At 45.5% G+C, this 18,276-nt stretch overlaps 1 protein-coding gene across 1 annotated transcript; it reads right to left on the bottom strand.

The window, feature by feature from the left end:
- Positions 1-1,552: 1,552 nt before the first annotated feature.
- LOC124008492 (beta-enolase) lies at positions 1,553-16,020 on the bottom strand. The gene is made up of 11 exons (XM_046319801.1): positions 15,948-16,020; positions 11,303-11,392; positions 10,915-11,010; positions 8,164-8,292; positions 7,625-7,758; positions 5,735-5,957; positions 5,428-5,625; positions 4,727-4,803; positions 4,160-4,284; positions 3,733-3,900; positions 1,553-1,809 (listed from the first exon to the last, which is right to left on the bottom strand). The coding sequence occupies exons 2-11, from the start codon at positions 11,385-11,387 to the stop codon at positions 1,740-1,742; spliced, it is 1,305 nt and encodes a 434-aa protein (XP_046175757.1). The 5' UTR covers positions 11,388-11,392; positions 15,948-16,020; the 3' UTR covers positions 1,553-1,739.
- Positions 16,021-18,276: the final 2,256 nt, after the last annotated feature.

Genomic DNA, 18,276 nt, shown 5'->3' with positions numbered 1-18,276 from the left:
AGGGCTTTATTATGGACAGACTTCTCACCATCTTAACTGTTGTATCAATATGTTTTGACCAAGACAGATGACCTTAACTTGCTCAATTTCCATGTTATTTATTACAATCCAGAGTAACTTCAAGCAGTTTAGTCACCTCAACTTGTTCAATTCCCACATTTATTACAGGATTTAGTTGAGGTTTAGTGAATGATTTGTCTTTAACGATGCTTTTAGCTTTTAGGACCAACTTATTTCTTGCCACCCACTCTGAAACTGACTGCAGCTCTAAGGGTTGCAGTGATTTAACTCTGTAGTAGCTGACGTGTATAGTGTTGAGTCATCCACATACATACACTGGATTTACTCACAGGGGCCTAGACAGCTGCCCTGGGGAATTCCTGATTCTACCTGGATTATGTTGGCGAGGCTTCCATTAAAGAACACCCTCTGTGTTCTGTTAGACAGGTAACTCTTTATCCACATTATAGCAGGGGGTGTAAAGTCATAACACCTAAGTTTTTTCCAGCAGCAGACTATGATCGAACGTGTCAAAAGCAGCACTGAAATCTTTTTATCATCAATTTCTCTCAGCCATTCATGTGTGTTAGCGCTGTGTTTGTTGAATGTCCCTCTATGAGTTCTGATAGTCTGACGTCACGTGTTTCTGTGAAATAGCATTGTACCCGGTCAAACACCATTATTTCCAGAAGTTTACTAAGTGTTGGTAACAGTCTGATTGGTCGACTGTTAGAGCCAGTTAAGAGGTCTTTATTAGGTAGTGGAATAACTTTAGCGTCGGTCCTGTCCTAGTAGGCTTGAAGATGTGGCAAATAGGAGTGGAACTAGCGTCCGCGATTATTCATTTTCCATCCAAGTTGTCAGACCCCCGGTGGCTTGTCATTGTTGATAGACACTTTTTTTTTTCACCTCTTCCACACTCACGTTACAGAATTTAAAATTACAATGCCTGTTCTTTCATAATTTGCTACTTGGATGTGTAGTGTCAGAGTTTGCTGCTGCCATGTCTTGCTTAAGTTTGCCAATCTTGTGTGATGTTAAATATGAGCCACTATCGGTAACCACCGTCCGTTATAGTCGCTCTGGATAAGAGCGTCTGCTAAATGACTTAAATGTAATGTAATGTTATACCCTGTATACCCGCTATACAACTGTCACTTTAGTTTCCATTCCTTTCCTCTGATCCGGAGGGTCGCTAGCAAGTGGATCATATTTAATAGCATACTGTAGTGAGACATCTTGATGTACAGTACACCCCCTGGACAGGACACTAGTCTACTGTTTCTATAGTGAGACAACTTGATGTTCGATAAGTAGCTGTTGATAAGAGTGTTTGCTAAATAAATTTGATGTAAATGTAGTTGCTTTGTGAGATGGTGATAAAAGTTCACAGGTTGCGTTTGTTATGTAAATGCAAGCTGGGCTTTGGCTCCAACTCAGGGTAGGTCCTCTGGCCCAGTGAGATGGATGCCAGTCCGTGTAGATGAAAGAAAAGCCTTTCAGGTAAAACACCAGGGTAAATCCTTAATAGAAAGTCACCATAAACAACCAATCAGAACAGGAGAACTTTACATTTTTATTTGTTTTATTTCTCACATCATGTCAAAAAAGCCGCTTGTGATGGGAGAGGGTCGGAGGTCGAAGATTTAAAAAAAACTTGACCCCTGACCCCAAGAGGGTAGACAGTCAGCTGTGATGGAAGGAAGAAGAAAGGCGTAGTTCAGGTCAGAGGTCAGGGTTTAGTTGATCTTGGGGTGGCGGTAGTCCTTGCCGGCGAACTTTGCCTTGTCTCCAAGCTCCTCCTCAATCCTGGAAGGGTCAAAGGTTAGGGATTAGAGGTCACAGTTTCAGTCATGGAATCATAGAGAATCTTTAAAATGGCCAATGGCATCCTAACAATATGACAGGGGGGGGAGTAGCCATCTTGGTCAGGAAAACTTTCAATCTGGAAACAAGCAGTAAACATGTCGTCCCCCACAAATGATGCAGCACCTTGACAGCAATTGAAGCTAAAGCGGCACTTCAAAGTTCGGAAATGTCAGTTTTAGTTTAGCGCCCCCTTGTGCCAATCAGTGTAATTAGCTGGGTCTCCATGGCAAGACGCACCAGTCACCCAAGTTAGGTCAAAATTGGCCCAGTGGTGCCTGAGATACGGCGCGTGATTAACTTCTATATTAACGTACGAATGGACAGAGATCCAACTCCATTGAGGGGGACACCTAGTCTAGTTGTATTGGTCAGGGTACAGTAGCTGTCGTCAGGGTTGGGGGTTATTTCCATTCAGGAAGTAAACTGAAATTCCAATTCTCTTTAAGGCTTTTCAATGAGGAAAATGTTGCATTCTAAATTGGGTTTACTTTCTGTATTCATTTGCATATTTCCATCAGGGAATATCTTCTCTGTGAAGTTCGGGTACAACAATGCAATTTGCCATTGCACTCCTAAACGCAATTGTTTTAAACTTTGGCAAAGGGTCAAGTCTACCAAACTTAGTGCACTCTGTCCGTAACGATTGTAGTTTTGGGAACAGAAAACTGTATGTTTAATTGATGAGAAACAAAATGTGCAATTTTCATCTAGCTACATCTTCCTCCTCCCACTGGACTTCCTCTAATCACCATATTTGGAGTGGAAGTTCTAAACTGATTCTTCAGATGTACAGGGCATTCTGAAAATATTCAGACCCCTCGACATTCCACTTTGTTGCGTTACAGCCTTATTCTAAAATTGATTCGATTGGTTTCCCCATCCCCCCTCATCAAGCAACACACAATACCCCATAATGATATCACAATACCCCATAATGACATCACAATACCCCATAGTGACTAAAAAAAACAGTGCTGCAGAGATGGGAGAACCTTCCAGAAGGACAACCATTTCCACAGAGAAACTCAGGAGCTCGGTCAGAGTGACCATCGGGTTCTTGATCACCTCCCTGACCAAGGCCTTTCTCCCCTGAAAGCTCAGTTTGGCTAGATGGCCAGCTCTAGGAAGAGTCTTTGTGGTTCCAAACTTATTCCATTTAAGAATGATGGTTTTTGCTCTGACATAATCTGTCTACTGTGGGACCTTATATAGACAGGTGTGTGCGTTTCAAAATCATGTCCAACCAATTGAATTTACCACAGGTGGACTCCAATCAAGTTATATAAACATCACAAGGATGATCAATGGAAACAGGATGCACCTGAGCTACATTTTGAGTCTCATAGCAAAGAGTCTGAATACTTATGTAAATAAGATGTTGTTTATTTTTAATACATTAGCAAAATTTTCTAAACACCTGTGTGTGGATTGTTGAGGGAAAAAACAATTTAACTGGTTTTAGAATAAGTCTAACGTAACAAAATGTGGAAAACCTGAATACCCTGTATAAGTCATGTGAGAAATCTGGCTCCCATCAGTCTTATGTCTGTCAGTCTACCATATATTAACCGAGGCAGTCTAACACTATATATATATATATTAACTGAGTCAGGGTGCAGTAACTACTGTATTCCTGTAGGGGTCAGTCTACCATAAGGCTCCAGTATATTAACTGAGTCAGGGTGCAGTAGCTAGTGTATTCCTGTAGGGGTCAGTCTACCATAAGGCTCCAGTATATTAACTGAGTCAGGGTGCAGTAACTAGTGTATTCCTGTAGGGGTCAGTCTAGCATAAGGCTCCAGTATATTAACTGAGTCAGGGTGCAGTAGCTAATTTATTCCTGTAGGGGTCATTATAACTAACCTCATCAGCTGGTTGTATTTGGCCAGACGTTCTGATCTACAGGGGGCCCCAGTCTTGATCTGTCCAGTGCAGAGTCCGACCACCAGGTCAGCGATGAATGTGTCCTCTGTCTCTCCGGAGCGATGAGACACCATCACACCCCATCCGTTAGACTGGGCCAGTTTACACCTGTTATTCACAGAGAAGAGATGGTCAGGGGTATATTCATTAACGCACACTGTATCAAAACTGTAGCAACAGGGAAAATAATAAGTGTTTGTTATTTGACTAATTTAGGTTCCTCCCCTTAACGGCCTGTTTGCTTCAGTGTGGTTCCTAGTGAATACATCCCAGGTCCTATAATATAGCCCCTGTGGAGCAGCTCTGCCAGGGGGCCCCTGTAGCCTAGTCCCTGTGATGCAGCTCTGCAAGGGGGACCAATACTTACGCCTTGATGGACTCTGTGACGGAGCCGATCTGGTTGACCTTGAGGAGCAGGCAGTTACAGGCCTTCTTCTCCACAGCCTGCTGGATACGCTTAGGGTTGGTCACGGTCAGATCATCTCCCACCACCTGGAGAATAACATACAGATTATACAGGTTAACATCACAGTAACTAACAGTAATGCTTGGTCACGGTCAGATCACCCACCAGGGTTATACAGAACACACACAGGGTTAACACAGAGAACACACACAGGGTTATTATACACGATATATGGAGTTAACGCTTGGTTTGCAAACATTGCTAAAGACCCATTGTCCCTTTGTCATTATGGAGTATTGGGTGTTAGATTGAGGACATTTTTAATAAATCCATTTTAGAATATGGTAACGTAACAAAATGTAGAAGTAGTCAACGGGTATGAATACCGAGGGTCAGACCCCCCAGGCCGAGGGTCAGACCCCCCAGGCCGAGGGTCAGACCCCCCAGGCCGAGGGTCAGACCCCCCAGGCCGAGGGTCAGACCCCTAGGCATCGGTAGAGATAAACAGTGAACTAAAACTGGACCCACCTGGATGTCGACAGCGGCGGTGAACTTTGACCATGCAGCCCAATCATCCTGATCGAAGGGATCCTCAATGGACTGGACTGGAGGAAGAGGAGAGGAGTTAGAGGGGAAGGGTGCTTTTACACCTGCATTGTTTGCTGTTTGGGGTTTTAGGCTGGGTTTCTGTACAGCACTTTGAGATATCAGCTGATGTACGAAGGGCTATATAAATAAATTTGATTTGATTTGAAGGGTGTATATACAGTGTTGGACTGGAGGAAGAGGAGAGGAGTTAGAGGGGAAGGGATCCTCAATGGACTGGACTGGAGGAAGAGGAGAGGAGTTAGAGGGGAAGGGATCCTCAATGGACTGGACTGGAGGAAGAGGAGGAGTTAGAGGGGAAGGGATCCTCAATGGACTGGAGGAAGAGGAGGAGTTAGAGGGGAAGGGATCCTCAATGGACTGGAGGAAGAGGAGAGGAGTTAGAGGGGAAGGGATCCTCAATGGACTGGACTGGAGGAAGAGGAGAGGAGTTAGAGGGGAAGGGTGTATATACAGTGTTGGACTGGAGGAAGAGGAGTTAGAGGGGAAGGGTGTATATACAGTGTCGGACTGGACTGGAGGAAGAGGAGAGGAGTTAGAGGGGAAGGGATCCTCAATGGACTGGACGAAGAGGATGAGGAGTTAGAGGGGGATATACAGTGTGTGTGTGTTTCTCTACGTACCGGGATATCCCTTGATGAAGCTCTTGTACAGATCTCCCAGCTGATCCCCGGTGATGTACCTGGAAGGGTCGTCAGGTGACTTGAAGTCCAGGTCGTACTTTCCTGCCTTGTAGAACTCAGAGGCGGCCACGTCCATGCCGATGATGATCTTGTCTGGGTAGCCGGCCTTCTCAATGGCTGACTTCAGGAGCTCCAGAGCTGGAGGGAGAAGGAAGGGTTTTAAAAGTACTATGCACCAGGGGGCCCTAAGACCCTTAAGGATAGTCCCTGTGGTGCAGCTCCTCCAGGGTGCCCTATAAACTCTTACCCTCGTTGTTCTCCAGGATGTTGGGTGCGAAGCCGCCCTCATCTCCCACGTTGGTGGCATCCTTTCCGTACTTGGCCTTGATCACGTTCTTCAGGTTATGGTAAACCTCAGCTCCGATCCTCATGGCCTCGTGGAAGTTGGACGCTCCGATGGGCAGGATCATGAACTCCTGCATGGCCAGCTTGTTACCAGCATGGCTACCACCGTTGATCACGTTGAAGGCCTGGAGGGAGGGAGGAGAGAGGTGTAGAAGAAGTTAGAGCTTGTTTATATTTGAGATTCTTCAAAGTAGCCACCCTTTACACACTCACTCGACCTCACGGCTTGGTTTTCGGTAGACATGTTTTGGTGCCATTTCCCAGATCTGCGTCTCAACACAATCCTGTCGTCTCGGAACTCTGCGGACAATTCCTTCGACCTCATGACATGCACTGTCAACTGTGGGACCTTATATAGACAGGTGTGTACCTTTCCAAATCATGTCCAACCAATTGAATTTACCACAGGTGGACTCTAATCCAGTTGTAGAAACATCTCAAGGATGATCAATGGAAACAGGAGCTACATTTGAGTCGAGGCAAATGGTTTGTTGTTTGTTTTTTTCATTATTGATTGAGGATATTTTTTGGGCTGCAACATAGCAAAATGTGGAAAAAGTCATGGTTTGAATTTGTTTTTTTACACACTTCCTGTCGAATACTTCCTGTGTATATGAATATAAATAAACGCAGAAGTATGTTGACACACTTACAATCAGTGGGTTCTATTTCAGACACACCTGTTGCAGACAGGTGTATACAATTGAGCACACAGCCATGCAATCTCCATAGACAAACATTGGCAGAAGAATGGCCTTACTGAAGACCTCTGACTTAACGTGGCACCGTCATAGGATGCCACCTTTCCAACAAGTCAATTTGTCAAATTTCTGCCCTGCTAGAGATGCCCTGGGCAACTGTAAGTGCTGTTATTGTGAAGTAGAAACGTCTCGGAGCAACAACGGCTAAGCTGCAAAGTGGTAGGCCACACAAGCTCAGAACAGGACCACAGAGTGCTGAAGCGCGTAGAAATAGTCTGTCCTCGGTTGAAAAATGTACCTCAGAGTTCCAAACTGCCTCTGGATGCAACGTAATCACAACCGTTTGTCTGGAGCTTCATGAAATGGGTTTCCGTGGCCGAGCAGCCGCACACAAGCCTAAGACCACCATGCTCAATGCCAAGCGTTGGCTGGAGTGGTGTAAAGCCTGACCTCAACTCCATCGAACACCTTCGGGATGAATTGGAACGCCGACTGTGAGCCAGGCCTAATCGCCCAACATCAGTACCCGACCTCACTAATGCTCTTGTCGCTGAATGGAATCTAGCCCCCACATCAATGTTCCAACATCTAGTGGAAAGCCTTCCCAGAAGAGTGGAGGCAGTTATAGCAGCAATGTTCCAACATCTAGTGGAAAGCCTTCCCAGAAGAGTGGAGGCAGTTATAGCAGCAATGTTCCAACATCTAGTGGAAAGCCTTCCCAGAAGAGTGGAGGCTGTTATAGCAGCAATGTTCCAACATCTAGTGGAAAGCCTTCCCAGAAGAGTGGAGGCAGTTATAGCAGCAATGTTCCAACATCTAGTGGAAAGCCTTCCCAGAAGAGTGGAGGCTGTTATAGCAGCAAAGGGGGACCAACTCCATATTAATGCCCATGATTTTGGAATGAGATGTTGGACAAGCAGGTGTCCACATACTTTTGGTCATGTAGTGTAGGTAGATGGGTCAGGGTTAAATCTGTACTCATGGGGCAGGGTGATGTCCTGGTTATATTATATAGGTAGGTATGTGAAGGGTCAGGGTTAAAGGTACTGTACTCACGGGGCAGGGTTAAAGGTTAAAGGTACTGTACTCACGGGGCAGGGCAGGATGACATCCTTGTGTCCAGCCAGGTCAGCGATGTGTCGGTACAGGGGCACTCCCTTCTCCGCTGCTCCTGCCTTGCAGACCGCCAGAGACACGCCCAGGATGGCATTGGCTCCAAACTTAGCTACAGGAGGGGGAGAGGCAAGAGGGAGGGGGAGAGGCAAGAGGGAGGGGGAGGCAAGAGGGAGGGGGAGGCAAGAGGGAGGGGGAGGCAAGAGGGAGGGGGAGGCAAGAGGGAGGGGGAGATTCAGTAAACAGTGATTCGCTACAGGCCAAGAGATTTAAACAGTGATTCGCTACAGGCCAAGAGATTTAAACAGTGATTCTCCTTCAGTTGTATGTTGCAGCTTATTCAAGGGAGCACGGACATATTACCCAGAGATGACTTAGTAGGAAGTGATCTAACTTTCAATATTAATAGAGTGAATTAAAGGAATCAAGTGAATTAAAGGAATCAAGTGAATTAAAGGAATCAAGTGAATTAAAGGAATCAAGTGAATTAAAGGAATCAAGTGGATGAGCGACGTACATTTGTTCTCAGTTCCGTCCAACTCCAGCATGAATTTGTCAATCTTCTCCTGGTCAACAACGCTGAACTTCTTCTCAATCAGTTTGGCAGCGATGTCCTTGTTCACATGATCCACAGCCTTAACGGTACCTTTAGGAGATAGAAAGAATGATTTGATATTTAGAGAGAGGGGCCTTCATGGAACACAACACTGTCAGACCAGACCTAACGATCACAGAGACACTGGAGATCTCCTTTCTATACAATGGTCTCATAAGTGACAGCAGCTCCATTTTAAAGTAGTCAATTTCTATGCATATGGGCAGTTCATAAATAAATGGAAAAAGGTACCACCTAATGTGCTGGAGTAACTATAATCTTAGCAGGGAAGGTTGTAGTACTAGTAACAGTAGTAGTAAGGCAGCGCCCTTAGTAGTAGTGACTAGCTCAGCAACAGCAGTAGAAGCAACAGCAGCAACAACAGTAGTAACAGTAGTAACAGCAACAGTAGTAACAGTAGTAACAGTAGTAACAGTAGTAACAACAGTAGTAACAGCAGCAGCAACAACAACAACAGTAGTAACAGCAGCAGCAACAACAACAACAGCAGCAGCAACAGCAACAGTAGTAACAGCAGCAGCAACAATAGTAACAGCAGCAGCAACAATAGTAACAGCAACAGTAGTAACAGCAGCAGCAACAATAGTAACAGCAGCAGCAACAATAGTAACAGCAGCAGCAACAGTAGTAACAGCAGCAACAGTAGTAACAGCAGCAGCAACAATAGTAACAGTAACAACAGCAGCAGCAACAGCAACAATAGTAACAGCAACAGCAACAGTAACAGCAGCAGCAACAGTAGTAACAGCAACAGTAGTAACAGCAGCAACAGTAGTAGCAGCAACAGTAGTAACAGCAGCAGCAACAGTAGTAACAGCAGCAGCAACAATAGTAACAGCAGCAGTAGTAGCAGCAACAGCAGCAGCAGCAACAGTAGTAACAGCAGCAACAACAGCAGTAACAGCAGCAGCAACAACAGCAGTAACAGCAGCAGCAACAACAGTAGTAACAGCAACAACAGTAGTAACAGTAGTAACAGCAACAGTAGTAACAGCAACAGCAACAGCAACAGTAGTAACAGCAGCAGCAACAGTAGTAACAGCAACAGTAGTAACAGCAACAGTAGTAACAGCAACAGTAGTAACAGCAGCAGCAGCAGCAACAGTAGTAACAGCAGCAGCAACAGTAGTAACAGCAACAGTAGTAACAGCAACAGTAGTAACAGCAGCAGCAACAGTAGTAGCAGCAACAGTAGTAACAGCAACAGTAGTAACAGCAGCAGCAACAGTAGTAACAGTAGTAACAGCAGCAGCAACAGTAGTAACAGCAACAGTAGTAACAGCAGCAGCAACAGTAGTAACAGCAGCAACAACAGTAGTAACAGCAGCAACAACAGTAGTAACAGCAGCAACAACAGTAGTAACAGCAACAGTAGTAACAACAGCAGCAACAGTAGTAACAGCAGCAGCAACAGTAGTAACAACAACAGTAGTAACAGCAACAGTAGTAACAGCAGCAGCAACAGTAGTAACAGCAGCAACAACAACAGTAGTAACAGCAGCAGTAGTAACAGCAGCAGCAGCAACAGTAGTAACAGCAACAGCAACAGTAGTAACAACAACAGTAGCAACAGTAGTAACAACAGCAGCAACAGTAGTAACAGCAGCAGCAACAGTAGTAACAACAACAGTAGTAACAGCAACAGTAGTAACAGCAGCAACAACAACAGTAGTAACAGCAGCAGTAGTAACAGCAGCAGCAGCAACAGTAGTAACAGCAGCAGTAGTAACAGCAGCAGCAACAGCAACAGTAGTAACAGCAACAGTAGTAACAGCAACAGTAGTAACAGCAGCAGCAACAGTAGTAACAGCAGCAGCAACAGTAGTAAGCAGCAACAACAGTAGTAACAGCAACAGTAGTAACAACAGCAGCAACAGTAGTAACAGCAACAGTAGTAACAGCAGCAGCAACAGTAGTAACAGCAACAGTAGTAACAGCAGCAGTAGTAACAGCAGCAGTAGTAACAGCAGCAGCAGCAACAGTAGTAACAGCAGCAGCAACAGTAGTAACAGTAGTAACAGCAGCAACAGCAACAACAACAGCAGCAGCAACAGTAGTAACAGCAGCAGCAGCAACAACAGTAGTAACAGCAGCAGCAACAACAGTAGTAACAGCAACAACAGTAGTAACAGCAACAGCAGCAGCAGCAACAACAGCAGCAGCAACAGTAGTAACAGCAACAACAGTAGTAACAGCAGCAACAGTAGTAACAGCAACAGCAACAGTAGTAACAGCAGCAGCAACAGTAGTAACAGCAGCAGCAACAACAGTAGAACAGCAGTAACAGCAGTAGTAACAGCAGCAACAGCAACAACAACAGCAGCAGCAACAGTAGTAACAGCAGCAGCAGTAACAGCAGTAGTAACAGCAGCAACAACAGCCGGCTCAGGATTTGAACCACCGACCTTTCGGTTACTGGCCTAACATTCTTAAAAGCTAGGCTACCTGTCTCTAGGCTACCTGTCTCTAGGCTACCTGTCTCTAGGCTACCTGTCTCTAGGCTACCTGTCTCTAGGCTATCTCTAGGCTACCTGTCTCTAGGCTACCTGTCTGACTACTTCAAAATGATGAAAGTCCTCAACGTCCCTGCCCATGCTAAAACAAGCTTTGGGCCAAGTGCACCATCTATCCACCTCTATGGATCGGACTCACCTTTTCCCAGGTAGCGAGACTTGTCTCCATCTCTCAGCTCCAGAGCTTCATGGACACCGGTAGAGGCACCGCTGGGCACGGCTGCCCTGAAACGGCCTGAACACACAGAGACAGAGAGACAGAGAGACAGACAGACAGAGAGAGAGAGAGACAGACAGACAGACAGACAGAGAGACAGAGAGAGACAGAGAGAGAGACAGACAGACAGACAGACAGACAGACAGACAGACAGACAGACAGACAGACAGACAGACAGACAGACAGACAGAGACAGAGAGAGACAGAGAGAGACAGAGAGAGACAGAGAGAGACAGAGAGAGACAGGTTAGACTGCTGGGTCGGTGAACAACATTGTGGTACAGTATGTTTGTATGTAAACACTGTGCACCTTTAGCGGTGTAGAGGTCCACCTCCACGGTGGGGTTTCCTCTGGAGTCGAGGATCTCTCGGGCATGGATCTTAGTGATAGACATCCTGACTAGAGGGAGAGAGACATGGATCTTAATGATGGTCATCCTGACTAGAGGGGTGGTAGACAGAAAACATTTAGAACTTCAGTTATCTTCTGTTTGCTCTGAGCCAATCAGAATACAGGTCAGCGTCTCCTAGCAATCTGCTCTGTAGTCTGACCACTACAGTGTTTAGTATGGAGATACAGGACTCATCTGTCATGTTATAGTGTCTGACAGCATTGGCAGCGCCATTGAGGCTACAACCCATAGGAATCCCCACACAGTTGACTACTTTAAAATGGCAATGACGCTGCCAATGCTAAAACGTCCTTTCGGCCACTAGAGGCCTCTATCATTCTCTATGGTGTGACCTGAGGTAGGTAGTCTGTTGTAGCTTCATGTTCTCATCAGTGTAATCTGTCCCTCCCCACACCGTAGGTCCGCCTCTACGCATCTCACACCCAGCCAGCCTATCAGAGAGCAGTGAGGTCACAGCTGACCAACGGCAGGCCAGGACATTCAGACCACGGTTTAGAGAGAGATATACTAGAATATTTAGCTGCTCCCCCCTGCAGAACCTACCACCACCACTTTCCCTGCCTGCCTGCCTGCCTGCCTCGGCCTGCCTGCCTGCCTCGGCCTGCCTGCCTATTAAATCTGAGCTGGACACTAAGCTGTCTCCACATGGTCTCTCGGCCCGGAGTGCAGCTGTGTGAAGTGCTCCCCCAAGAGCAGAGCAGGGGGGTGTACAGCGATGTCCTGAATGCTCTAAAGACTGCTATTAATAAACACAAGATACTGTGAAATGTATACGTGCTGCGTATAGTTTTAGTGTGTCAGTGTGTACTGCATGTTGTGTGTACAGTGTGTTGTGTGTACAGTGTGTACAGTATGTTGTGTGTACTGCATGTTGTGTGTACAGTGCGTACAGTGTGTTGTGCGTACAGTGTGTTGTGCGTACAGTGTGTTGTGCGTACAGTGTGTTGTGCGTACAGTGTGTTGTGCATATAGCTAGCGTGTGGTTAGCAGTTAATGTGTGCAATGTGTGTGTGAAGCGTTGTAGAGCCTCATTGACCCTTCCCCTTTCAGTTTGACCTTTCACTACATTCACAAGAGATTTGAGTTTGACCTTTCACTAGCGGTCAGGGTTTGAGGCGATACTGTATTACAGTACAGAACGCAGTGGGTTTATTAATACACCGCTCACAACATTCATGCCTTTTGGATGACATTAATGAATGACATGAGCTAGTTGATAGAGGACAAGTGGTCCTTGAGTTGGTCTCGCAGTCCGGGAGTCTTGTCTGTTCCGTGACTCTCCTTATCTGGCCCGGGGGAGGGGGGGGGGGGGGACGACGACACTCATTCTAGACACTGATCATACAAAACATTACGAACACCTACTCTTTCCATGAGTGAATCCAGGTGAAAGTTAAGATCCCTTATTGATGTCACCTGTTCAATCCACTTCAGGCGCACTGGTTTGTGTCAAGAACTGCAACGCTGCTGGGTTTTTCACGCTCAACAGTTTCCTGTGTGTATCTAGAATGGTCCACCACCCAAAGGACATCCAGACAACTGGACAACAGTGGGAAGTATTGGAGTCAACATGGGTTAGCTTCCCATCCTACTAAACTACACTGTAGTAGTTACAGATCCATACAGCCTCCATCCTACTAAACTACACTGTAGTAGTTACAGATCCATACAGCCTCCATCCTACTAAACTACACTGTAGTAGTTACAGATCCATACAGCCTCCATCCTACTAAACTACACTGTAGTAGTTACAGATCCATACAGCCTCCATCCTACTAAACTACACTGTAGTAGTTACAGATCCATACAGCCTCCATCCTACTAAACTACACTGTAGCAGTTACAGATCCTACTAAACTACACTGTAGTAGTTACAGATCCATACAGCCTCCATCCTACACTGTAGTAGTTACAGACCCATACAGCCTCCATCCTACTAAACTACACTGTAGTAGTTACAGACCCATACAGCCTCCATCCTACTAAACTACACTGTAGCAGTTACAGATCCATACAGCCTCCATCCTACTAAACTACACTGTAGCAGTTACAGATCCATACAGCCTCCATCCTACTAAACTACACTGTAGCAGTTACAGATCCATACAGCCTCCATCCTACTAAACTACACTGTAGTAGTTACAGACCCATACAGCCTCCATCCGACTAAACTACACTGTAGTAGTTACAGAACCATACAGCCTCCATCCTACTAAACTACACTGTAGTAGTTACAGATCCATACAGCCTCCATCCTACTAAACTACACTGTAGCAGTTACAGACCCATACAGCCTCCATCCTACTAAACTACACTGTAGTAGTTACAGACCCATACAGCCTCCATCCTACTAAACTACACTGTAGTAGTTACAGAACCATACAGCCTCCATCCTACTAAACTACACTGTAGTAGTTACAGATCCATACAGCCTCCATCCTACTAAACTACACTGTAGTAGTTACAGATCCTACTAAACTACACTGTAGTAGTTACAGATCCATACAGCCTCCATCCTACTAAACTACACTGTAGTAGTTACAGATCCTACTAAACTACACTGTAGTTACAGATCCATACAGCCTCCATCCTACTAAACTACACTGTAGCAGTTACAGATCCATACAGCCTCCATCCTACTAAACTACACTGTAGTAGTTACAGACCCATACAGCCTCCATCCTACTAAACTACACTGTAGTAGTTACAGACCCATACAGCCTCCATCCTACTAAACTACACTGTAGCAGTTACAGATCCATACAGCCTCCATCCTACTAAACTACACTGTAGTAGTTACAGACCCATACAGCCTCCATCCTACTAAACTACACTGTAGTAGTTACAGATCCATACAGCCTCCATCCTACTAAACTACACTGTAGTAGTTACAGATCCATACAGCCTCCATCCTACTAAACTACACTGTAGTAGTTACAGACCCATACAGCCTCCATCCTACTAAACTACACTGTAGTAGTTACAGAACCATACAGCCTCCATCCTACTAAACTACACTGTAGTAGTTACAGATCCATACAGCTATGGAGCCTCCATCCTACTAAACTACACTGTAGTAGTTACAGACCCATACAGCCTCCATCCTACTAAACTACACTGTAGTAGTTACAGACCCATACAGCCTCCATCCTACTAAACTACACTGTAGTAGTTACAGACCCATACAGCCTCCATCCTACTAAACTACACTGTAGTAGTTACAGACCCATACAGCCTCCCTACTAAACTACACTGTAGCAGTTACAGATCCATACAGCCTCCATCCTACTAAACTACACTGTAGTAGTTACAGACCCATACAGCCTCCATCCTACTAAACTACACTGTAGTAGTTACAGATCCATACAGCCTCCATCCTACTAAACTACACTGTAGTAGTTACAGATCCATACAGCCTCCATCCTACTAAACTACACTGTAGTAGTTACAGACCCATACAGCCTCCATCCTACTAAACTACACTGTAGTAGTTACAGAACCATACAGCCTCCATCCTACTAAACTACACTGTAGTAGTTACAGATCCATACAGCTATGGAGCCTCCATCCTACTAAACTACACTGTAGTAGTTACAGATCCATACAGCCTCCATCCTACTAAACTACACTGTAGAAGTTACAGAACCATACAGCCTCCATCCTACTAAACTACACTGTAGTAGTTACAGAACCATACAGCCTCCATCCTACTAAACTACACTGTAGTAGTTACAGAACCATACAGCTATGGAGCGTGTTTTTTAATCCATTTTGAATTCGGGCCTAACAACAAAAGGTGGAAAAGGTCAAAGGGTATGAATACTTCCTGAAGGCTCTGATTGGTACAGGTGGTCTCCTCTCCTTCTGTTGTCCATAAACATGCAGCGTAACGTGGCGATATGACCGTGTGGGAACACTGATCCTATCAAGGTATGGAGCCATTTAACCTTTGTGGGGGTGGGGGATCTTTCATATCAGAGAGAAATGAAGGGCTTCCAACCCCGTATTGCAGTGTTCAGATTGAGCGTCGGGGGGCTCTTAACAAAAACAGCCCAACAGCCGACGCCTTAGTCCAGTGACCTGTGTGATCTAAATGGAACTGGGAGTCGTGATCAAGGGCCATTCAGGCTCCAGCTTGTACAACCGATGAACCAGTGTCCCCCAACCAAAAGTAGTCAAACTGTCAAGTCGGCTACAAACAGACAGACTAACAAGAATAAGAGGCAGGGGTTTTGGTAGGGAATATGTAAAAAACGTGCAGTTTTAAAAAAGGTAGATGCATTGCTAACAGTTGCAATATGTAAGAAATTAGGCTCCCGTTTCCTTATTCCCAAATGCTATGATGAACTTACACAGTAGCCCATATATACACATACATCCATAGAGCAGTCAGACATGGAACATAAGCAAAGTGCGTCGGTCTCGGCTACAGTCCAAAGCAACTGCCTCGTTTCCTTGATAACCACAACACGAGCTTTCCCAAGTCTTTACATTATACTACATGTTTTAAGAAGAGAACATTTTTTTTAAACGGGACGGTACCTGATTGGGGGGCTCGCTCGCTGGCTGGCTGGCTGGCTGGCTGTCCTTCTGGAAAGTGCTAATTCTGTTCTCCAGTCGGAGTTTTATAGACTGCCAGTGGCGACCGCTGCCCAATAAGGGCTTAGGGACCAGAGACAAACTACCAGACACAATCAGAAACGGAAAAACTGAAAGTATGGTCACGTCTCTGTATAAAGGGTTTTTATATATAGAATACATATGACTCATCAACATGTAAAATCATTAAAGGATATAAACAGTATAAAATACAATTTTGGTTACTTTTGAATGTTTTCTAGATTTCGCTGTTTTAGATGGTAACATGTTGGCCTACTGTGAACATACAGTGGGATGACTAGGAACACATGAACTGGCCAGAGAGAACAGTGGGGTGACTAGGAACACATGAACTGGCCAGAGAGAACAGTGGGGTGACTAGGAACACATGAACTGACCAGAGAGAATAGTGGGGTGACTAGGAACACATGAACTGGCCAGAGAGAACAGTGGGGTGACTAGGAACACATGAACTGACCAGAGAGAACAGTGGGGTGACTAGGAACACATGAACTGGCCAGAGAGAACAGTGGGGTGACTAGGAACACATGAACTGGCCAGAGAGAACAGTGGGGTGACTAGGAACACATGAACTGACCAGAGAGAATAGTGGGGTGACTAGGAACACATGAACTGACCAGAGAGAATAGTGGGAACACATGAACTGACCAGAGAGAATAGTGGGGTGACTAGGAACACATGAACTGGCCAGAGAGAACAGTGGGGTGACTAGGAACACATGAACTGACCAGAGAGAACAGTGGGGTGACTAGGAACACATGAACTGACCAGAGAGAATAGTGGGGTGACTAGGAACACATGAACTGGCCAGAGAGAACAGTGGGGTGACTAGGAACACATGAACTGACCAGAGAGAACAGTGGGGTGACTAGGAACACATGAACTGACCAGAGAGAATAGTGGGGTGACTAGGAACACATGAACTGGCCAGAGAGAATAGTGGGAACACATGAACTGACCAGAGAGAATAGTGGGGTGACTAGGAACACATGAACTGGCCAGAGAGAACAGTGGGGTGACTAGGAACACATGAACTGACCAGAGAGAACAGTGGGGTGACTAGGAACACATGAACTGGCCAGAGAGAATAGTGGGGTGACTAGGAACACATGAACTGACCAGAGAGAATAGTGGGGTGACTAGGAACACATGAACTGACCAGAGAGAACAGTGGGGTGACTAGGAACACATGAACTTATGTTAAGAGATAGCAAGGGGCACACTCCAACACTTTGACAATCATTTGCAGACTAAACATTTGTGTTTAGCGAGTCCTCCAGATCAGAGACAGTAGGGATGACCAGGTATGTTCTCTGTTTAGTGAGTCCTCCAGATCAGAGACAGTAGGGATGACCAGGTATGTTCTCTGTTTAGTGAGTCCTCCAGATCAGAGGCAGTAGGGATGACCAGGGATGTTCTCTGTTTAGTGAGTCCTCCAGATCAGAGGCAGTAGGGATGACCAGGGATGTTCTCTGTTTAGTGAGTCCTCCAGATCAGAGGCAGTAGGGATGACCAGGTATGTTCTCTGTTTAGTGAGTCCTCCAGATCAGAGGCAGTAGGGATGACCAGGGATGTTCTCTGTTTAGTGAGTCCTCCAGATCAGAGACAGTAGGGATGACCAGCTATGTTCTCTGTTTAGCGAGTCCTCCAGATCAGAGGCAGTAGGGATGACCAGGGATGTTCTCTGTTTAGTGAGTCCTCCAGATCAGAGGCAGTAGGGATGACCATGGATGTTCTCTGTTTAGTGAGTCCTCCAGATCAGAGGCAGTAGGGATGACCAGGGATGTTCTCTGTTTAGTGAGTCCTCCAGATCAGAGGCAGTAGGGATGACCAGGGATGTTCTCTGTTTAGTGAGTCCTCCAGATCAGAGGCAGTAGGGATGACCAGGGATGTTCTCTGTTTAGTGAGTCCTCCAGATCAGAGGCAGTAGGGATGACCAGTGTCTGGTAGTGATAGTGATAATGTAGTGTACTGAACTAGTCTGGTAGTGATAATGTAGTGTACTGAACTAGTCTGGTAGTGATAAGGTAGTGTACTGAACTAGTCTGGTAGTGATAATGTAGTGTACTGAACTAGTCTGGTAGTGATAATGTAGTGTACTGAACTAGTCTGGTAGTGATAATGTAGTGTACTGAACTAGTCTGGTAGTGATAATGTAGTGTACTGAACTAGTCTGGTTGTGATAAGGTAGTGTAATGAACTAGTCTGGTAGTGATAATGTAGTGTACTGAACTAGTCTGGTAGTGATAAT

This window comes from Oncorhynchus gorbuscha, linkage group LG21, assembly GCF_021184085.1.
Source record: "Oncorhynchus gorbuscha isolate QuinsamMale2020 ecotype Even-year linkage group LG21, OgorEven_v1.0, whole genome shotgun sequence".
NCBI lineage: Eukaryota > Metazoa > Chordata > Actinopteri > Salmoniformes > Salmonidae > Oncorhynchus > Oncorhynchus gorbuscha.
The sequence above is the reverse complement of the archived record's forward strand: the minus strand, read 5'-3'. Positions and strand labels throughout refer to the sequence as shown.